General features: G+C 41.8%; 2 protein-coding genes across 9 annotated transcripts in view; both read right to left on the reverse strand.

Moving 5' to 3' along the window:
• LOC148343955 (uncharacterized) overlaps positions 1-1,921 on the reverse strand; it is a 38,405-nt gene extending 36,484 nt beyond the window's left edge. For 2 of the 3 annotated variants that reach the window (XM_088292017.1, XM_088292009.1), the window contains exon 1: positions 1,755-1,921. The gene's annotated coding sequence lies outside the window, so the exon portion shown is untranslated. The remainder of the gene's footprint in view (positions 1-1,754) is intronic. The other variant, XM_088292026.1, reaches the window with a different exon arrangement.
• Positions 1,922-3,298: 1,377 nt separating this feature from the next.
• The window catches only part of rhobtb4 (Rho related BTB domain containing 4), a 36,819-nt gene continuing 16,540 nt past the window's right edge, over positions 3,299-23,577 (reverse strand). For 5 of the 6 annotated variants that reach the window (XM_088292049.1, XM_088292065.1, XM_088292058.1 and 2 more), the window contains 10 exons: positions 17,679-17,880; positions 17,462-17,565; positions 13,978-14,163; positions 13,013-13,835; positions 12,547-12,766; positions 11,661-11,779; positions 8,938-9,088; positions 8,760-8,848; positions 8,558-8,663; positions 3,299-7,663 (listed from right to left, as the gene is read on the reverse strand). In XM_088292049.1, the coding sequence (XP_088148175.1) occupies positions 7,485-7,663; positions 8,558-8,663; positions 8,760-8,848; positions 8,938-9,088; positions 11,661-11,779; positions 12,547-12,766; positions 13,013-13,835; positions 13,978-14,163; positions 17,462-17,565; positions 17,679-17,870 (2,169 nt within the window). In that variant the 5' untranslated portion in view covers positions 17,871-17,880 and the 3' untranslated portion in view covers positions 3,299-7,484. Of the gene's footprint in view, positions 7,664-8,557; positions 8,664-8,759; positions 8,849-8,937; positions 9,089-11,660; positions 11,780-12,546; positions 12,767-13,012; positions 13,836-13,977; positions 14,164-17,461; positions 17,566-17,678; positions 17,881-19,313; positions 19,600-23,577 lie in introns of those variants that run through there. The other variant, XM_088292073.1, reaches the window with a different exon arrangement.

The raw sequence follows: 23,577 nt of genomic DNA on the forward strand, positions 1-23,577 counted from the left end.
CAACAACCTTGAGATATCTTCCCCTTGGGCCGTGAGTTTGTGTGCGAGCGTGTGCATATGCGCATTTCCTACCCATTTGATACACTCACGCAGAGGACTACACAATCCAGCAACACAATCCATTGTGTGCGTATTGTTTATCATCCGCTTTTCTGCAGACAAGATCACTGAAACCAGATTAATGAACCAATAACAAACGCTTAATCCCTCCTTTGAATATGATCTCTTCCCTTGTCAGATGAGCATTTCCATGGCAACTGCATTAACAACAACAGTTTGGTAATTGTGCGTGCTAAACTAGGAATAAGCCTTTGGCGTCTTGTACTGCTGGTCACGGACGTTTATATGCTTAGACTAACAATGGCGCTTACTCGCCGTCGGGAGAAGTGAAGCCAACGGCGGTCATATTCCATTGCCACTCACTAAACCCACTAAGCTAACGTCAATACATTGATTTCATTTTATTTTCTGCCTCTCCGGGTAAAATGCCACAATGTACAGTTTTCACAATCAATCTGGAAAAAGTGCTACATCCAGATTTACACTTCATCAATAAGAATATGATTTTAAATTATAAAATATTAAATGTGATTTTAGCTTATAGGGGAACACTAGATCCATTAATTAAATAGTAGCCTAAGTGTGTCCCTGTTGTGAATACTGTACATTTGTATTGTCCTTTTTTGGTTCTTCACTCTCATCGAACGTTTTCATCTCCTGCTGAGTCAACGGCTGGTAATGAAATGAGAGCCAGATGTGATGATGTCACAGCCCCACATGTGTGCGAGATGCCCGAACACGAGGCCGCTGACAATGTCATGATATAGTAAATCAGTCCATGTTCATAACAAAGACGCGTGAAAGATGCCAATGTGGAAGCTAATAAAAAACTGAATGAACTTTACACAGCCTAAATGCTGGTAATGCAAATGTGGCAAAAGTGCTCACGTTGAACTTAAGAAGTAAAGCTACTTGTGTATAAAAAAAACCTTCAACTCTCCAACTCTTTAATTTAAACAAAATGGGGGGAGGGGACAAAAAGTCTGAAATAAACCGTGTCTGTCAGAAAAATAAATAATCAAGTAGAGATTACTGGAAAATGCATGGCGTCCCTGAACTACACACACGTGGAAAACATCAGCAACTACGCCACATCCCGCAACCACTACCACCCCTTGTCACCCATCTCAAGATGATGATCATCGACCACATCATAGACGTCACTATGGCGACGCTACGCCATGTGGCTTCTTCTGATCCAGTAGAGCGTCTTAATTAAAACTTCCAGCACACCGTGCGCTCGGCTTGGTGAATCATCACTTCAGGGAGTCGCTTTTTTGCTGACTCAGTCTCACTCATAACAGTTTGGTATATGACTTTAGCTTTCGTTGGATACTTTCACAATATTTGAACTGTTATATATTTGATGTTTAATCTCATTTTGGTACCGTTTTTTTTTTTATAACAGGTTAACACACAAGTCAGTGCACAAATGTCCCATGACAGTGAAGGCCCCAAAACATGAAAACATGACTAACAGTAGTTCTAATCCTTCTCCGATTCTTGTCTAATAGGCAACAATCACTAAACGGTGACATACTGACCGTTTTTCCGACTATTTACCCTGACGAAGACTATACTCATCAAATTATGAATTGCAGATAATAATAAATAATATTAACCTTGTCGTCTTCAAGATAAACAGTTGATTATTTTCATTTGTTCAAGACAATGGAGATTCTTTTTGTTTTTACCTGTACAAGTTTCGACGTGCAACTGTCGTCTTTCGGAGCTTTAAAAAAGTCCTCGTGATCGCCCCAATCACTTTCAAGTGGCATCACTTCCCGGTATATAGTCAATAAAAATCAGCTTGTCTTCTTTATGTTAAATTGTTGACTTTTTTTTCATTTGTTCAGACAATGGGGCCCCCCCCTCTTACTAGTTTAGTGCAACTGTCACTTCAAAAAGTGATCATCGCTTGATCATCCAATCACTTTCAGGCGGCATCACTTCCGGGTATAATAGTCACTAAAAATCTTTTTGTCTTTTGTTTTTCCATTTCTTCATACGATTGAGTTTTTTTTTCTCTTTTTAACCTCAACTAGTTTCGATGTGCAACTGCCGTCTTTTTCAGGAGCTTTAAAAACAAAGTCCTCTTGAATATCCAATCACTTTCAGACGGCACCAGTTCCGTGTATATGCATTAAAATAACAAAAAGAAAAAAGAAAAAACGGTAGTTGAACCAGTAGAGGTAAAGATAACCTACATTGTCTGAACAAAGGAAAAAAAAAATCAACTATGAACTACAGAGCTTTTCAAAAGTTCATTTATAACCTGTCTGACTTCCATGAATGGATGAGCGATGTTTTGGATAAAAGGGAAAGTTTATTTTTTTTAATGTTTTGTTATAAGACTCATTTCTTTTTGTTTTGTTGCTAGTACAGTTTTTTTTTATTTGTATCCCTTATTTTTAGGATGATCATCCACATGCTATTTCATTTTGATTTGCGAGATTTGACCATGGTGTTTGTATATAAAGAGAGAGCCCATAAACACGTTGATACTGTCAGTACATTCACTTAGAGTATTGCATGTATATTCACGTTTTTAATTGTAAAATATTATAAAACAGGCTTCCCAAGACACCACTGCAAACAGAAAAATCCAAAGAAAGTGAGAATTATCAAACATTTTTTTCTATACATCTCTCGTCATTAAAGAAGGGTGTACATCCATGTAAATCATTATTAATTAAAAGCAAAACAACACCACTAAAAAAAACACTCCTGGCAAATTGTCAGATTTAATTTGCCCCTTTTTATTACTCATTTTGTCCACTAGAGGACACTGCTGCATCACAATTTTAGGACCAAGTCGCCAACAACACAGAGAGTGCAATATACCTTTATATTTTCTTTACCTGACACGCTCCACATATGACTGAATTTCCAGTTTGAAAATGCAAATTTCCCTTCTTCCTTATTTTTCCTATGGTCAAAATGAGATTTGTCGCTTACGTGACAACAGAGTCCAGACAGAAATATTAATTGTGAAGTCCCAGAATGCTTCACTTCAAGATCAAAAGACTGTAGTTCATTTTTCTCATGTAGTCTATCTTTAGTGTATAGCTGTTTGCCATTTGTCTTTATCTAGGAATGGGGTGCCCTCCTTTTATTTTATTATTTTTTAAACATTAGTTTTGTTCCACATAGGAAGAAAAAAAACTACAAAAAGTATTTGTATAATACATGCATTGCTGGAAGATGTATGCAGCCAAACAATAACGCAAGAGACAAGTTCAAAAGATTAACCGTTTTAATAAAATCCAAGTCAAACATCAAAATACTGAAATGGCAAAAAAAAAAGTACTTTTGTACAAATCATAGCGGTTCAAAAAATATTACAAACCGTTTCAAAACATCTTTGCAAACAGTAGCAAACATTCTGATTGTTTAAGTTTCTTTTTTTCTTCTTCTTTTTGAAAGCCCTTAACAGTCATAAGTGAAGGTGGAACGTGTGCTCTTTTTTTTTTAATGGTAATACACATGAGCAGTGGAGGTTAATAAAAGTCACATGGAAACAAAAGTGCTCAACTATACTAATAAGTCCACGCGATCCTCCGCAGCTCTCACATTACATCCATCTTGCCAAATACTGGACTTCACTTTGGATAACAACTATTTAATTCATTAAAGCATCATATTACACATAGTTGTCACAGCGAATGTTTGCATTTAATCCTACATGATTATTCACACTGCATCTGAATAGAGGAGCGGTATACAGTAATACTGAATGTGAAGTAATGATGACAAAGCGAAAACAGTAATAAGATGAGTTCTGATGGAGAAAGCTTGTAATATAAAGACTTCTGTGTATCGATCACAGCAGGTTTCATTATAGGCTACATATTAGAAAGTGCAGGCACCTAATAGAGAGTGCAGAGACCTCATTTGAGAACTGCTGGTGTGCAGGGTTGTTTCACAATTTATCTTGAGTAAATAAAACAACAACAAAAAACACGTGTCATCACTGCTGCTTTACTTTGCAAAAAAAAAAATAAAAATACTCCAAGCTGCCTAACGTTACTTCTGCATGGGGTTACTTTTTGGCTTTATTAACTTGAAGTGGAGCATGGTTGTCGTGGTCAGCCTGCACAGGGCTACAAGTGTGAACATTTCACTCAAGGCACATGAACGGAGACACACAACAACATGTTTGCACTTAGAGTAAAAACTATGCGATGCAGACAAATAACTAAACATGACATCTGCGTACAGTATCATTTTGGCCTGTGAGAGGTCACTGACTGACACTCACAATATTTAACTTCTTTTTTGTCCTGCAATTATTTATCACTCATTCCATTTGAATAGACACGTTGGGCCCTGTAACAAACAAACTATGATGAGAGAAAACATGCTTTCCCACAATTTCAATATCAGTGACGGCATCAAATTCAAATATACTTGCAAAGGGCTGCAGAGAATTTCCCTCAGAGGCCAGAATACACTTTTGAAAAAGAACTTGTTTGTTTTGTTTTTAAGAATTGCATGGCGAACCAGATCAAATGATCTCGTGGGCTGTAGGTTCCCCAACCCTGGTTTAGAACATGTGCATTTTAATATCATAAATCGCCTGCAGTGGTGCTTTGAAAAACGACTACACCCGATATTAATAATGTATAAACCCCAAGTATATTACAATACAAAGCCTGTTGATTGCCTCTTAGTTTTTGAAGCATGTTTATAAATGTCCCTGCATATCATTTAATTATTATGACAACATTAAATGCGCTGAGTGAAAGCGTTCTTTGTACAAAAGAGGATTAATTAAAGTCAATCAAAAGTGAAAACGTACGCTGCAATCAACCAGAACAGGTGATGCTCAGCACATAAAAGTCTGAGACAAAAAAAAATAACTTCAAAAGAAAATGCTTTCCGAAACAAAGTGACATTGTACAACGCGAAGTGTCTGCCCCCTACCAACACAGATTTACAAAACAGTGTTTATCACCTTTTATAATTGACCGATAAATTTACTTTTTTAAATTTATTTCATGGTCATGGTTTTAAATTTTTTTTTTTTTAAATCACAACCACTATGGCCTTCTGTCCATGGCGTGAGTCTTTCTCCCTCCAAATAATCCACATAAAAAGAATAATCTGGGGCCATGTGGTCATCAGATTAATTCAAAGTCATCTGCTCGGAAAATGAAGTTCCGCTTCGAGTGTGGGCTAAATTCTCAACCACAACCCATTTTACACAAATAGCCTACAACCCAAATGTTGACTCATTCTGTCCGATATAAGGCACATGGACTGAGAGAAGAGGCTAATTGGGCCATACCAATAATTAAATAAGACAAATATAAGCCATCAAAGCCGTTGGGTCACCTTTTGAAAATCCCCAAAGCCTTGAACTGAGCTGAGCTTTTTTTTTTTCCCCCCTCTCTCACTGAAAAATTGGCTTGGTTCTCACTTGGCTCTCGTGAGATCCAAGTCCAATTCTATTTCAGGACTTTATCGGAGAACAGGGACATGCGACCCAGGTAACCATCCCATCTTTATCGCTTTTCGAGCTAAAGCCCAGAAAAGAATTCTTCTCTGGCAAGTCTTGTTTGCATGTGACTACTGAAAACCAAAAAGCCATAAAATGAGCACCCTCCGCTCAAACTTGCGCGTACACCTCAAACCAACACATCGGCGGTGAATTCAACAGCAAACAATCCCCCAAAGCACTGTGTGTAAAATCCAGACACAACAATTTAAAAAAAAATGACCTTTTTTTTTTTTTTCCTTTCTTCTGACACAATCAGCACATGTTCAACTAAATGACTTTCACGGAAATGTGCTGCAATTTTCAGAAACACTGGAAACTGAGAACTAATATCTGTGTGTGCGAGTGTGTGTGTGTGTGTTGTGTCTTGAGCACCATTTTGGATTACAGCGATAGGAACGGAAGGCAAAGTGAATTTTTTTTTTCTTTTCCTCCTGAGGAGGGATTCAAACACCATCACGTGCCTTGTACTACAAACCACTTGCCCACCGCGCCGCTGTCTTTGCAACAAGGATGCAAGGGAAGCAAAGTGGGGAAGAAAGAGAATCGCAGCTTTGGTATTCAGAGTGAGGTGAACAGAGTTCATAAATGCACTCAACATGTTGCATGTGCTCTTGCTTCCTTTTCACACTCCGCACAATACTGGACATACCAACTAAAGGAGTACTCGGGCCAAAATTAAAACTTTTGCATCATTTGATGGCCTCTGAAAAAAATGTGGGAACTCCTACTATATGAAATTAGACATCTCTTGAGGGGGCATCAATTATTCACAGATTTCTACGATTTTCGACGGGGCTCCGTCAGCTCTACTGCGTTGTACTCTATGTTAATGTACATAATATTACAACTTTACTCAGTAATTTAGTCTGGAACTATTATTTGGCCCCAATACTCCTCAAACATATTAGCGACAACAACGTAAAAGTCACAGGCATAAAAAGTGTTACTGTGAAGTGCCGGGGCCCTGAGCAGTGCTGCCCCCAGTGGTGCAGTGGTGTAAAGGCAGGCTTGCTGAGGCGCTCCATGCAGCCTAGTGGCGGTGATGGACGTTACAGATGCTTTTGTTTAATACTGTATCCGTCTTTCCTCCAAGAAGAGGCGTCAAGTAAGGCTCCATATCGCCGTCAACGCTATTGAGTGGTCATTTGGAAAGTCTTTGAAGAGCAGTTTGGCGAGTCATCAAGGTGAGCTTGTTTTGTGTGTTTTTTTTGTTAGTTTTTTTGGGAGGGGGCTGGGTGGAAGGTGCAGGATGGTAACGAACTGGATGTCGTTCACTTCAAGAATTGCCCTCAAATTAAAAACAAAATGTGCTCCAATTCAATAGTCAAGACAATCAAGGACTCTTCCTCGGAGGAGGTTGATCGACCTTCTTCGAATGAGAGTCTTTTAAAAAGGTGCAAGGGATTTACAAAAAAAAAAGCAAGACTAGTATCAAAATACTTAGTTAGATTGTGTCACTTCCTGGATATCCAGTGCTGGTTGTAGACAGGTAGATCTTGGGCCAAGGGGCTGTGTGTGCAAGCTAACAGTCTGCGTAGAAGTGAAGGCAGAAGTCAGACCTCCCCTGACCGCAAAGTCAAACCAAAACTGAAGTGGAGCTCATCAAGACGGAAGGTGGAGACACGGAGAGATCGTCAGCCCTTGCTCACAGTCCAATCACACAGTGGACTGGATGAAGCTCTCGTGGGGGGCGGGGGACCAAGGAAGTGTGCTGCTGCCCCCCCACAGGCTCTCGTGGGTCAGGGAAGCTTTCCACTCAAGCGACGCCATTACATTGGCAGAACTGCTCTCCCGCGATTGTAAAGAGGCACAATACAGCGCATTCCCTCACACTGAGTCAAGTCTGCATCGAGAGAGAGTGAGAGGGTGTGTGTGTGTGTGTGTGAGTGCGAGGGGAGGCGGCGGCCCAATAGGACTAATTCTAGGAGACGTGCGGCGAAGATGACGGCTGTCTCCAGAAGCACCAGCCTCGCTTGGTGTGCTGCTTGCGCAAGATCTCTTCCTCGTGCTCGCGCTCCTTCTGCGAGCGCAAGTAGCGGTCCTCCTCCTTCAGGAACCAAACGGGAGGCCAGCGCTGCTTCTCAAAGTGCTTCTGGTTCTCTGCATAGCGCCACACACGTAGATGGAGAAATTAAACCTTATATACTGTTCATTTTCCATGCACGCATTCCATGTTCAAGCTCAATTTTGGCTTTGCCGAGGATAAATGCAAAATAATGGTTAATAACAAATATATTAATAGCCAACATCAATAAATGGATGATCAATCTAAAATGTTCGAGAGAATTGTTTCTCAACTGGTGGGTCAGGACCCAACTGTGGGTCGCAAGCACATTATGTGAAAAGTAAGGACGGAAGCACTTTGAAGGGACGTGGACGGATGGGGATGGAGGATGATTTACTTTGATGAATAAGGAGGGAGGGAAGATAAAATAAAATAAAATTGATTGACATTCATGGCAACAAATTTAGTTTGTTATTTGCCAAGTGGCTTTTACTTACATCTTTAATTTGCGGGATAATACAAGAGACAATTAGTTCTGTAAAATCCATTATTAGCAAAACTTAAAATATTTGATTGACTTTATAAAATTAAAAAATTTGTGGAAGCATACCAATTTGCCACAAACAACGTTTATGTGACTAAACGTCAGGAAATGTTCGTCACGTGCGCTCTAGTTACGAGCTACTCTGCAAACGTACAGTGCTGCTCAGCCTTTGTCTAGTTCGTCATAGTAAGCAATACACTTTTGGATGAAGAAAAGGCTTTATTGTCATTAAGTTCCATTAAGGTGCACTGTAATTTTTTTATTGGCCTAAAACAGTTATTTAAGTTGCAAAAGAATGAACATAAATTACTGACATTTATGGCTTATGTTTTTTTTTTTACTTATCCAAATAGCTTAACAAATAAAACATGGCTTATTATTAAAGAATTCTGTGAATCACCATTTGCCAATCATTTGTCAAGCAGATCAACTCAGGCGATTTTACCTGGAGACATGGCCTTCATGTCCTTGGGAAACTTGCGACAGATGCTGTTGTAGTTAGTGCAGATGTGATGGAGACACCAGGCTGATAGCTGCTTGGCATTGTGGAACTGAAAGAGGGGAAACGGAAGAACATGAAACCAACTGAACTTAAACCAAGCTCAATAGTGAGTCATTAATGCACTCAAATATCCCATTAAACAGACCTGGGCAAGCTCCAAATAAGCCAAGACGTGCCCATCTATGTCCGCTCCTTTCACTGCCAACTGCAGAAGCTCGTCAACAGCGTGCTGCTCTGAAGAAGGCACATAATACATAAGAATGTTAGTATTCGCTGACTCAAGCCTTCTTCTGTTTTTAACGAGAGCTGCAGCGAACGCTCACCAGTGAGGGCGACCAGGCGTGGTAAACAAAGACGGTTGGCCACCACTATTAGTTCAATGGCCTCCAGATCGGGACAAGGTGTAAGCATGGCACAGTACAGGAACTCCAGCACGCCTCGCATGCATGCGGTACTGGTGGTCGGGATGGGCACCTGCATAATGAGGACAAATATAAAGGCCAGTTGAAGGCACGCAGCAACATTTCAATTTTTCTTCCACCATGAACTCAAATGTCACTCGAACTTAGCAGGGTTTATTTGGGGGTGAGCTGAAGACATCTCAGCTGGCTTTGGGTGGCAATGGGGTCAATTTACATTCTTCAAATAAAATCAAAGATAATACAGCAAAATTAAGCTAATTTTTTTTTTTTTTAATTAGTACATTTTTAAGTACAGCTCACTTGTATTATATAAATAAAGTTGTATTGTACTGTATTGTATTTAACTTTTAAGTACAATACCTTTGCATCTAATCCTAAACTATTTTTTAATTGATGTGCATCTTACATCTAAAATTGTGTGTAATGTTAAAGTGGCTAACAATAAAAAAAATAGACTAACGAGTAAAATCTCTCTCTTGTATTTCATGAACATTTGGATCGACCACGTTACGGTATTTTAATCTGAGCCATAATGGGCTAACAGGTTCCTAAATCCCAACTTCCAATTTTGACCTTGAAGCACATTTTAAAAAATTGCCTGTAATCCACTTTGGCGTGCTCAACCTTATGAGTTTCTTATATAGTCTCCAACATCCCTACACTGTGACTTCTGGATACCACAAGTCAATCACAAACCATTTAAGCCAAAAAAATTCATACAAATGAGCAAAGCCGTTTTTAATTAATGCCACTCAGCGTATGCAGCACGACTGGATTCCATCTACTGATGAAAGAGGCGACCTGAACCCTAACCAGAACCACTGAGTATACCTACTGAGGGCTTCTTCAACTTCCATCTTTCCAAGCAATTAGGAGAATGTCAGCTTGGCAAGACCTCTCGTTACGACTAAAAGTCACAACACTGAGACGAGGGTGGTCTCAAGAGCTAGGAGCCCCAGCTGAGGCTACATAACATTAATCAGTGGGTGCATTCACATTCATGGATAGTAACTGCGATCTGCGCTCCTAATCGTGTCAATCTAAATGTCAACTAAAGCAAAAACCCTTGAAGAAAAGGTAAGCACACTATAACTTTATATATAGTGGATATACTGTATATAAGTTTACACACCCCTGTTCATAGTGTGAAGAGCATTTTTTTTTTTGCTGGCCGAATTGTGCGAAGAACGGGCTCATTTGGCATGTGGGTTTAATATTAGCGTAATGCAGTGCTTCTCAATTATTTTCTCTTACCCCCCGAGCAAGAAGAAAACAATTTGTGCCCACCACCCACTCTCCGCCGTAACTATAAATAATAGCATTTGTTTATAAAATTGTTATAGGTTATAGCTCGTGGCACAACAAACCTACACTGTAGAGTTAATACGCGCTGTACACGATGGGCAATGAGAGCGACACTGCCAACTACTGGCACAGATGTGCATTTACACTATTGTAGTTTGACGGGGGAAAAAAAGCATGTTCCCCAGGGTCACACGTGCCCCCCTCAGCATCGCACCGCATCCTCCCCAGGGGGGCCCGCCCCACTATTTGAGAAGCACTGGCATAATGTGGCAGCGAAAATGAGCATCTTGGCGTGCATCAAATGTAATTTAAAAAATAAATTAAAAATCCCCATCTGTGTGGCCTGCCATGGCCCGGTCCAAAGTAGTCCGCTGCCCGGTGGATGGGGACCACTGTTTTACAGGGTACATTGAAAGTGAAAAAAAATAATTTCTAATTTCTCTTAGTCTAATTTTTTTGAGTAAGAGAAACTTGGTATTAGATCAGGGGTGCATAGACAAACAAAAATGTAACTGTAAACAAATGCTTTAAAAGAACAATTACTGCATTGTGACTGTATTTTCACATATAAAAGTCTCCAGATAATTACCAAGAATCAATTGGTTTAGAATTTAAATCCATCGTTAACACTGTTGCGCACAGATGGTGTGAAGTCATGATATCACAGTGAAATGTGTGAAGCTAAAAAAATACAGAGAGGGAAGTGTGACATGAGCATGAAAATAGAACAACACTGGCTGATCACATGCTACTTTCACAGCTTGATGTGTATTTCCTAAGGGGATGCTCCACTCCACCCTAGAATTTGAGTGTAATTTGCAGTCCTGTCACCTACTGATGTGTATGCACTTTCACAAACGACATCCCTATGACTGTTCCCGGAATAGATTTACTGTCTGCCTCAAAAATAATATTCGCAACAGCTCACATTTTATGGAATGAAATTAAGTAAAAGCCATGCATATAAGGTGGAAAAAAATACAAAAGAGGAAAGTGAATTTGTGCTAAATTTCGAGTATGAATACAAAGTCTGTTGCCGTTGAAGAGGAAGCATGTTGAGGTGCAGGATCGAGAGGTCTGGTTCTAAGAGTATCCAATCAACCTGCCACGCATGTTTTTGCAATGTGGGAGGAAACCGGAGTGCCTGGAGGAAACCCACACAGGCACGGGCAGAACATGCAAACTCCATACAGGAAGGCCAAAGCCGGAATCGAACCCTACACCTCTGTACTGTGAGGCCATCGTGCTAACCCGTCGTACCACCATCAGAAAAAGTTTCCAAGTACTACAACAACTCCATTAAGTTTGTTGGGCCTCACCTCTTCAACGTAGCTTTCCATGAACGAGCCGCGGAACATGGCCGCCATCCAGTCGCAGCTGGAGATGAGCAGGGGCTTGTGGGCCGGGAGGAAGCCATCGTCCAGCCGGAACACCACATCTGAAACCGGGGTGGGAAAAGAGCATTCATCTCGTGGGATGCCACAGAAGCCCAAGCTACAGAGGGGGAAAGACGGACAAGGCAGACAAAGGCAGAGACAGACAGACAGACACACAGAGAGACACAGAGACACATGTAGACAAACAGAGAAGTAAATTGACAGAGGGACAAAACAGCTTTTGAGTAAGGGAAGGAGAACAGACGTAAGGTATAGAAAGTGGAGCTATATTGAAATCGATCAAAACAATTGTTATGACAAAGAAAATAAGTTCCTTGATCTCTTGAATTCCGTCCGAAATAACTAATCATTTCGGGACGGTCTTATTAGTTACTATTATGAGGAAGACCGCCATCATTTGGATGCTAATGATGACTGATAATGAACACAAATGAGTGAATGGGAGACAGGCTGTGTTGAGGCACAGCAGATGCAAGTCATTGGCTGTGATAGCATGCAAAGGCAACAGCTTCGGAGACAGACAACACTAAACAAAGACAAACAAGGCACGAAAGGGCTGAGAGAGGAAGCAACCAAGCAGACTGAAGTGTCAGTCAGTCATCAACTCATTTGATGACTAATTATACACTACAAAGAAAGCACAGAATACAAAATGCAGATTCTCTTAGGAATACAATGTTAAAGAGACGGTGATACCAAATGTACACTTAGTGTACATTGTTTTCACTCCCAAACATTTGGCGCATACATGGAAAACATCTGCAACGTCACCTGTGCTACTGAAGGGCTAGTTAGCACGGAAGATTACCAGCAAAGGTGCCTTTGTTAAGACACTCCTTGATGCGGTTGGCTCGGCGCACATGGAACGCCTTGGTTATCTCCTGGTTCATGAAGCTCTCCCTGTTGAGCACGTTGGCCACCATCATCCGCAGGTCAAACACCTCAAGTAGCTCAGCGATGGTGGCCACCTGCATCAGGTCTCCTCGACCTTCATCCAAGTTGCCGGTGTATAAGTACTGCAGCACGGCCTGGAACAAGAGCGGGAGGTCAAATAAAGTGGACTGAAGACTTCCCTTTATTGAGACCCAAGAGAAAATGTCATTAATGGGTTAAGATGGAAACTTGAATGCAATGTCGAAATCTTTGTCTGTTCCCGGAAACGTTGTCGAAGCACCTCCCCGTGAGTAAGCAAAGCGTAACGTTCAAACGCATTTGGTGTGAACGTAGCATAAGGGTACAGTATATGCATAGAAACAGAATTTGACGCCCATCACCTTGAAGGGTTCCTCTTGGATGAGCGCATCCATGACTACCACAGTCATTAGTCGTGATCGTCCAGTCATGGGGTCATCAACATGCTCCAGACAAACACTTAAGAACCCTCTTCCCCATCCCGAAAGTGCCCGGCTACTCACAGGAGTACCCTGAGAGTACTGGGCGCGAGAGGGGAGTGCATTATCACTCTGGGAAGTCCGTAACGAGCCGCGCTGGAGCAGCGGGGGTCGATTGAGGCCCCGCACGCCGCCATCGACCCCATCTTTATCAATGTCAAGGCTTTTAGTGCGCCCAGCTTGCTCCTTGGCCCCTCTTCTGCTCTGCTCATCTTCCTCCCCACTGTCTGAGCTTTCCTTGCTCGTGTCCTCCTGCTCCCCTTGTGGCGCCGTGCAGGATGCACCAAGTTCAAGGGTGAAGAGGTCATAGAATTTGGAGCAGGAAGTTGCCAGATAAACTTTGTGTGCGAAGACACGAGTGCAGCCGCCCTGTAGCAGGAAAACAACATCTGCACAGAGTGGGTGGCAGAAGAGGGAGTCAGGGCCCTCACCATCCGAGGGAGGGGGGTCTGGAATTCCCACTATGGGGCGTGGCGGGCGAGGAGGCAGGAAGGGTGCCTGGAGAAGTGGCCTTTGGACCTTTTTCAGGTGGGATTTCCAGAACTGCAGGTGACGGCGGGAGATGAGGGCAGCTCTGATCGCATTGTCAAAAACATCCTTGACTCCAAACTGGGCGACGATGCTCGTCTCATAGTAGGGGATACCGAGCTCCTTCGCCACCTCATGGCCTCTCTCGGGAGGGAGGATATCTGTTGGCTTGATGGGTCTACGGGTTGGAAGAGATCACGATGATATTAAGGCTAGTGAAGCAATGTGAATAATGGTGGGATTACGCCCCTAAAAGCACTAAAAAAGTGACATTCAGATCAAAATCTGTCCATTAAGGGCAGACATGGAAGGCTTCTTACTTGGCAAGGGGTCGACGTGCACGATTAACTGCATCCAGGTCAGCATAGCGTAGATCCAGCTGGCAGCCAACCAGGATGATGGGCGTCCGTGGACAGAAGTGCTTGATCTCCGGAAACCACATGGTGCGGACATGGCGCAGGGAATTGGGATTAGCCAGAGAAAAGCAAAGCACCACCACATCCGACCTGGAGATCAGGAAGGAAGATAAACAGCCGTTGCTTCATCTGCTTAAACTGAACTGGGGTCAGAGATAAGGCAGGACAAATGATGACAGAATAACTGTGCCTGCAGGTATGTCACCATCAAACCAACAGGCCAACATCCGTCCTGTGTTTGAGTTGCATGAACGCATGATGAAAAGCATTATTTTATACGACACACTGTCTCTTTACTTTTCCCCACTTTAATCTCACCTAAACTCATTTCCCCTTTGGCATACAATACACCATTACATCACACATGGACACGCAGCCAAGTCTTACCACCATGGATTGGACTCGTATACTAACAGGATCACTGCATTGCTCTCCTATTACACCACTAAAGAATTGGGGCTCCAATAAGAAACTTTTGTCGAATAAAATCACATGAATCTGTGACTGTTTTGCATGGTGTGTCTGTTTGGGTTGTGACTTTTCAGGAATAATGTGAATGGTTTGGAATGGATTTAAAGACTGTGTTACGGGCTAATAATTGACCGCCAGCTATTATGTGACATAAACAGGCCTGTCAGCATTGCATGTGTTTATGTGGTGCATCCACACTACAAAGGTCACCAGTTACCCGATTATGTAAGAAGAGACACACGCACAGACACACAAACACATAAGCACATCAAACGTATCCTATAATAAATCAGATTCTTCTCAAGTAGAAATGAAACATATCTACTGTCACATTATGTCCCTCCATGTGGCACAAAAATTGCATGCTTCTAAATCAGCTTGCAAGAACAATGCTTCTTTAGAAATTGCTTTAATGAACGGAGAAATTTTTTCTTTCTTAAATCAGTTAATCTCAGAAATTTCCACTAGAGGAAACCCCTCAATTCCAGCATTTTTCTGGATTTTGACTGGTTTTGCGAGGCCAACAGAATATTGTGTTCTAATTGCTATAAAAACACAGAGCTATGAGGCAAAAAAAAAAGAAAAGGCAAAGACGTATAAATACGTCTTTGGGAGGCGGGGACTACCTTTTTGAAAATGTAGATGTATGTCTTATTGAAAATACAAAAAGACAGTTGAGGCAAATGGTAAGTGTGACTTAGCTTATTTTCAGCATATGATTGTGTTCCACCCCCCCCCAAAAACCTGAATTTTTCACTCCCAACAAGACATGTGACACCGCTTGATGTCATGTTTTGAGTTTTGGCATCAACAAAGAGCGAAAGATGATGTGTGACGTTATCTTAGTCATGCATTCATGAGATGTGAGACATGCAGTAATGAACATGTGAATGGACAAAGACTGATGGAGAGGAAGGGGAGGGGGAGGACAAGGAGAGGTTGATGCCTGCCGATGCAGACGTCAGGCGGGCGGGCAGGCAGAAAACAGCTGAGCTGGCGCTGCGTCTTTATCAGATGATTGCAAGCTGACAAAGCATCCAGAACATTAGGGAAGGTGTGGAAACACACACAAACAAGGACGAACAACAGAATAAACACACTCTGAATAAGAATGACTTAACAATAGAGGCGAGGTATTCGGTCCCGCACAAATAGATGCACAAGCGCACACGTCTGTTGTTTGGCTACACCGCAGGGTGACGCAAAGTGCATCGAACTGCACTTATGTAAAGTGATACGCAGGAGTTGTTCTAGCCATTAGCAAATTCATTCTTGTGGCCATGTAGCGTTCAGGTTTTAGTTTTTTTTTTTTTCATCACAGTAAAAGTTGCTTCAGCTTTTCAAGTTCCTCATTCACACTAAACTTTCTCTCTGCTGCTTGATTTCAGTTTTCAACTGCAAATTTCACTACTAGCAACATTGTAGTCTGCAGAATATGATTCTCTTGAGGGACATTTGTATTCAGTCGTTTTCAGTTGTGTTAGTCAGGAGTAGGAGATATCGGCATGTAATTTTAGCGTCCCCTCTTGTGGCGGACTGTGAAATTACATATTCTTTTTCCATGCATAAGTCTCCAGAGTAAAAGTCACAGGACCAGCCAACCAATGGAAAAAAAAGTTTGACTTATAGTCCGGAAACTATACGGTAACTATAATTATTGCAAAAATGTCCTTTATTTTCATCTTTGGCATGGACTTTAATACATGAACTTTTGGGGTTGATAATAAATGTATTTATTTTGATATTGCTGCACGGCCGTAAACCGGAAGAAGAGAAGCTCGAACAGTCGTTTGAGAGTTGTAGTCCTCTTAGAATGTGTCTTCATGTTCATGTGCGACCACATGATCGCAGCTGTTTACTTTTACTTTCCCCGTTTCTCAATTGATTTCAACAGGTAATAGGTAACGGTAAGATTGGCAAAAGACTGAACAGATATATCTTGCTTCATTATTTGGGGGATTTGGACTGAGGTGTGTAGACTTATTATAGCGATTATACATGAATAACTGAATGTTCTATTAGTGTATCAGGAGCCAGTTTTCATGTGAATTTAGTAGGCTTTGGGATAAAAATAGAGCTAATGCGCTGGGATTAGTAGGAAACTATTGCATATTTTTCCTTGAAAAAGCTTTCCTAAGCCGTTAGGCTGGGCACCACACTTGTCCGTTTAGCCATCTCACTGTTAAGTTGGGAGTGCTGTGTGAAAATACTAGAGTGGCACCTTTGCCTGGGATGAAATGTCAACAATAATGGGGGGAAAATCCTGGAGCGTTTGCGTTTGTTTGGCAAGCCACTTCCCAGTAAAAGGACGATGGCATAGGATGTGAATTAATGATGTCAACTAACATTGTGCATCATGAAAACAATATATACTTCGAATTCGTCTCCAAAATGACAAACTTGTGGAAACCATGACAATATTTTACAATTTTCTTCTGATTTCCTACAGCAAACATGTTGCTCATTGACATGGGAAAAACAGTAAAATGTATCCAATCCAGATTGCTCTCTGTAATTTGACATTCTCGTTGCCGGTTTTACTTAATTACTTTTGCATTTCATGCCAATAAAGCAGCTTTGATCCAGGCATGCCGAGTAAGAGGATCAGGCCATGATCCAATCATGTCTGCTGGAGGAAGGATGTAACAGCCTGAGGGCAGAGTTCAGCTAAAAAGCGATGGTGGTTGGGTCACACAGAAAGGCCTTGTAAATTCTTTGGCCCTGTCGGTGGAGGATTGACTGTTGAGTTATGTCACAATAATGTCAACACCACTAGCGTAAACTTTCTTTCGGCTAAAGTAATTGCGCCTTTAAGCCAATAACTAATAACTTGGTTTCAAAATACATGTCTATGTATGTATATCAGCATGTGGGTGTGAGCAGGTGTGCACGCGTGTGTGCGCACAAGCAAACTCACCTGCCATAGGCAAATCGTCTGTCCTTGTGATGGTCCCCGAATGTGTCCCAGAGCCTAAGGGACACGCTGACCTCATCCACAACGTCACGAGATCTCTCTAACACCTGTAACATGACAGTACACGCGCAAGCATGCCTTAGTGTCATTTTACTTAATTCAGTGCAACTTTTCTTGTATTCATTTAGTTTCCTCCACACTTAATTCTTCATGTGCCCACCTCCTGGCATACACGATACTGGTCGATGGCCCAAACGGTTGGCACGTGGGTGGCGAGCAGCTGATACTGTGTGAGGGTGGCATTGCAAGCCCGGGCACATATGAGCCTGGTTTTGCCCACTGCATTGTCCCCTACAACCACACATTTAATGGTTTCCACATTGGGCCGCTCATAGTCTGTGTCTATATCCATGGAGAGGGCCCTGGGAAGAAGGGGAAAGAAGGGGAAGCGGTCAGTTTGTATACATACAGTGTTTTATATATATATATATATATATACACACACACTTTTTTTTTTTTTTAATTCTAATGATAACATTTCCCAAGGGGAATGAATCATTGGGACAGTAGAGGCTCTTGGCATGCAGGCACAGTGGCTTTTAGATGCGAGCCAGGCTAGGCAGGCTTTGTCAAAACTGAGCGTCACTGACCAGTATTTGGAGGACTCTGCCAACTCCTCTCCAGAACACATGGAGGGACTGCAGAGCTATTTCTGTAACAGTGCCCAGAGAAGGACAGAGAAAAAGAGCGATGACGTCGTCTGAGCGCACTGTCCTTTTATCATCTCGCAGATCTAACCTCATTTCTCGTCACCTTGCGCATGCTGGACATCATGTTTCCGAATTGTATCGGATACAGGGGAAAAATATAGATGATGATACTCTAAGGTAAGTAAAAGGCAAGGCAAGAGAAGATGATAATGCTCAATATGTATTAAAAGTCAAATAGCAAATTTAAACACATGGTTAAATTAATGACTAAGTTGTTGGCGAAAATGAACAAATCAGCTGACACTAAAAAAACAGGAAGGTGATGACCACTGTGATTGGATACTTTGTAAAAAGAGGCAAGTGTATCTTTAGGGATCACTTTTCTCTTCTATAGCAAACAGTGATCAATAGCTGAAAGGACTATCAGCTAGAGCTGTCCAATTAATCGAAATTCAATTACGATTTTGATGACTACACTCCACAATTACAAAATTGACATAAGTCAATTCCAATGCAGGTTGTTTTAAATGACTTTGGTCCAAAAGAAACTTACATAATTAGTCTACTTACATAATTAGTATGTACCAAAAAAAATCATTTGCATATCAAGATCATTATTGATTATTATCAAAGTAATCATAATCAATATGTTTCTCCATAATCAAACTTCCCTATTATGACTTAATTAATTAATAATTGTGGGCCATTGTACCCAAATGCTCGCTTAAAGACTCAACTCCCCACAACGGACCAAATGTGTCTTTGACTACCTGTCAACAAACAGATGAACAGCTCTAAGGACTCACTTTCAAAATAATTTTACTGAAGATAGCATTCCCATTTATCCTTTGGCAAACCACAAAGCAAATATTTGAATGCCAATTTTGTACACACAGCTCTTGTAGAATCTTTCTCTGTTGCATAACCATCCCCCGCACACAGTTTTACCGATCCAATAATCCCTGAAACTTTTTCAAACAACCACTCGGTGGACTCGTATATAGCGCCTATGAAACATTCATAAAAGGCCCCTGCTTGGTATTCCATTGACAAGGTTGTCTTTAGTTCGGCACCAGTTGATACAATCAGCTAAAAATGGCATCCATTCACTAGACACATGAGCCACACTATGTATGAGCACTGACCTGCACGTCGCGTCGTCACACACCTCCAACCTCTTTAGCAACCAAAAACTGTTCCTGGGCCGAAATGCCCAATAGAAATCCTCACACACAAACAAAGAGGCGCATCCATTACATTGCAGTTGCAGCGATGGGGCAAGTTTTGGTCTGTATGAGATACAAGAGTCAATAGCCTGAATTTAATATCAAATAGTATTTCCACCTGTCATCCTTCGATGATATGCTTAAGTTTTTCAACAATAAAAGGTAGATCGCTAATTTAGGACGCTAATAAACCGCTAGTTAATTACGTCATCATTGTATGACACGTCTGCGGCGTTAGTGGCTAATACTGGCTAGCAGCTAGCTGTTAGCTCCCCTCACCGCCCCCCTCAACACCGGTTGCCAGTTCCCGAAAGTTATGAACTTTTATGAACGGTTTATGAAAAGGTTAGGGACCACTGATGTGCTGCATTTTGGTCACTTTCGAGTCACCACTCGGTCCATGAAGAATTGGCTATGGACAAGAGGTTCATGAGCTCAGAGCAGTGGAAAAAAAGAACTTGCTTTCTGAGCATTGTCAAAGTGCCCTTGAGAACAATGCCAAAGCCTCAACTCCTCAAGAACAAGCTAGCTTCAACCTTCATTTCAACATCTATACTAGAATGCAAATGAGATCATGAAAGTTAAGTGAAAGGCTTAAATGAATTGAACAGTCGAGATTTTGATGGAGGTACACAAAGCACCATTTCAGAAAAATAAAACAAAAAAAATGCTCCAAAGCTTGAGGCTATGTCGTTATAGCTCTCAGTGCTTCCAATGCAAAAATCAGATGTGTGAGTGGGATTTCCACAGAAACAAGCCAGGGAAGGATTATTTGAGTCTTATGAGGAGGAGAGGACTGTCACCCGGTATTACAATCAGTCGGTCATGCCACAGGGATCAAAAGTGCAAAGCCAACAATAACCAAACATGTCGGTGGTAAGAATTCAGCCCTAGTACTCGGAAAGGGGAAGAAAGAGTTACGAAAGGCCAGAAGACAGGAGGCATGTACTGTTTGTGGCTGTTTAGTGCCTTCTGGTTAGGGATAGAACTGTGTCAAATCAGCGATACATGTAGGAGGAGCTGCTGGTGCGGACAGACGCTCAAGGGGATCCAGAGCAACCAATCCATTTGCGGCCTTACATCGGCCCCCGGTCGTGGGTGGGTCAACAGCCCTAACCTAATTATCTCCTCGCGTATTACTGACATGTTAAGCACCTGCTATCTGGTCGCTGTTTGAATTGTAATGAGCTTATCCAGGCTAACACAATTATTTATAGGGAGAAGTTGAGCAGTTATAAGGTTGCAGCAGTGTAGCTCAGAGGCACGGAAAGAGAAGCCGTGAAGCTCAAGTTTCATTTTTAGCCAGTGACCTATTGTGAACCGCACACGATTGTCTAGACATGATCTGCTTTGCCAGTCATCACCTGTGCAGGGCAGCAGCAATGACTGCTGGAATGAAGGAACAACAAAAAAGAAGAATCTTTTGAGTCGTACCCAAGAGGGAAAGTTCACATTTTCCACTCTCTTTTACTGAATGCGCAAACAGGATCCTGTGGACATGCAATAAGGGAAAGATACACAAAATGGGTGGTAGGGAGGCATGGGGTAATCTTAAAAATAAAAAATAAAATTACATTTTTCATTCTGTATCAAACAAGCAGAAATCATGCATTGTATTACTGTAATGCTATCTAAAATAATGTCATTGTTGGTAACAATATACACATTTGCATGCAAAGTATTTTTTTAAATAATGGTTGACAATATGTAAATGCAACATTATGTAATTGAACGGACAACTGTTTTAACATTTTTTTTTTACACACAAACTAACACATCTTGGACAAAAAAAAATTTTTTTAACATGGAATGTCAATGTGGATTTTTTTTTTTTAATTGGAATTCTCAGTATGTCGTGTTCTCAACATCGACTGTGTCCAAATTCACATGCTGCATCCTCCGAAGGCGGGATTTTTCGCCCGGATGGCGTCACATTCGGCGCAAACCGACCGCACTTGGTTTGCAAATTTTAGTAAGACAATACGCCGACAAGGCTCCTCCTCACGTGACCACTTTTGACCGCATTAATCGTGGCCTGGGAATGTAAAACTGCATGCAAAATATGTCGAATTTTAATCGGTTCTTTTACACAGCTGTGCCTCTTTTTGCTATGTTTCTATTTCCTTGTGAAGTCATTTCATTCATCCCTCTTCTGCTCAGCTTTGTCTGGCATCTTCCCAGCTGTGCCCACTCAACCACTCCTCCTCTCCTACAGACTAAAACTCCCCCTCCATCGTTCTTACTTTAAGATATTTCATCATTGTAATGCTCTGATAGATTCTCACTGGCATCCATCGACAGATGTACAAATCATGCTGTGGGCGTCCCACTTTACTGAATGACAGACAAGAAGCGGCATTAAGCCGGTCGCCCGCCGCTCCCACACCCACTTTTTTGCCCCCTCCTTCCTTGCCCCCCTGTTCTGTCTGCCTCTCCGTTATGTAACACCTTCCGGGATCCACTGGAAGCGAACGCATCGCAGAACGCACACCTTTTTGGGTCCATTTACTTTGGCCTACAGTTCATCTTGATCACATGGCCGAGTCTCTGCTTCTCTGCCTGGCAAGATATGACCCCAACTGCCACTCACATTATGCTAATAGTCTCTCAGCTCAGCTTTAAAATAACCCATCTTGACTTCTATTCAGAAGGGGAGGGGGGTGGAAAACAGTGAAAACGTGTGATATGCATATGCAACCTATTCTTCTTAATTTGGTGACAAGTTTTTTTTTTACTAGCCTTTGTTTGTGTTATCGAGGTGTTGGAGACAGTGAGTGCCAGAGGCGCAGCTGGCACAGACTGCTTACATAACGGGGTCTGTAGCCTCTGCTTGGCTCCTCCGATGGCTGACGGTAGACCTCAAAGACACGGCACAGACACGCAAGCCGACACATATACTTGCCTGGCCCACTGCTGATGGCGCGGGTGTTCGTATGCATGCAGCCGGATGTAGAAAATACGCCCGTCCCAATGAACGACATGGACAACCTTAATTTTTTCCTCTCATCACAAGATGAGCATGTTCTTCAGGTCCTCCTTTCTTGCCCTTCACTCCACCTTCTCTGGTCATATTTGCCACCTACTCCTTGTCCACGTCTCCGTTTGTTTGTCTCTGTAATGTTTGCATGAAATGCTGTATTCATTATGGTAGTACAATTACGATCAACATACAAAGGTGTTTGTTTTGCTTTGCCCTTCTCACTTCTTCTCACATAGTGCCATGCATTAACTCCAGAGCATTCAGCATACATTCGACATGTATTTTTGTTTTTTCTTAATTTCCAACAAAGGCATTTGTACAATAATTTCTCGAACATAAGCTCCACCCTCCCATCTGAACCTCCTTCCACCTCAACCCAGGTAAAACTGTCTCGATTCACACTCATGGACAATTTAGAATCTTCTATGAACACAACGGGAAGCCAGTGTGGCCGGAGAAAACCAACACAAGCCCAGAGAGGAGATACAAACTGTACACAGGCTCTGCACGGTGAGCTAGACGTGTTGAGACTTTTTATATTCTGGGATGGCCATTTGATGGAATTTTCTTTATTGACTATGAATAAAAGATGTGGAAGGAGGGGTAAGAGTAGGAAGAAAATGATACCATCTGTTTTATTGTTGTTTTTCTGAGGGGAAAAGGGGGGCAGCTATTTTGGGCGCATTGTTTATTTAATAAAATGGACAATGCAGCTGGCAATTAATTGCGGCATAACGCGACGGTCTCTTAATCACAACGCATGGGACAATTGGTGGACAACTGGAATGCAGCCTGTGATTGTCCAGCATGACCACTCACCAGTGGGGTGCTTTTAAAGGGAACATGAAGTCCAAAATCTTCGTGGCAATAGTAAGTTCTGTGTGTCCCCACAAAACATGGCATACTGATTAACAGTAACTCTTTGTGTGTCATTGACGTGGAATGACGTCAACAGGAACCCTAACGAGGAGCTCCTGTGACGGCAATTGGTGTCACCCAGGTGTTTTTTGTTTTTGTTTTTTTTTAATAGGTATGGGCGGATAAACGGCTTGAGGCTGGTTTAATTATTGCGCTGTAGTTTAAAAAAAACAAAAAACAACTAGAACCATCAGTTGGCAGCAACTGGTCTCTTGGATTAGATGTCTCAATGGAACCCATGAACACAGGGAATCTTTGGAAATGCGATGTTACGAGATGCTTGTG

This window comes from Idiotropiscis lumnitzeri, chromosome 1, assembly GCF_059441095.1.
Source record: "Idiotropiscis lumnitzeri isolate Australia: NSW breed Sydney's pygmy pipehorse chromosome 1, RoL_Ilum_1.0, whole genome shotgun sequence".
In the NCBI taxonomy this organism is placed as follows: Eukaryota; Metazoa; Chordata; class Actinopteri; order Syngnathiformes; family Syngnathidae; genus Idiotropiscis; species Idiotropiscis lumnitzeri.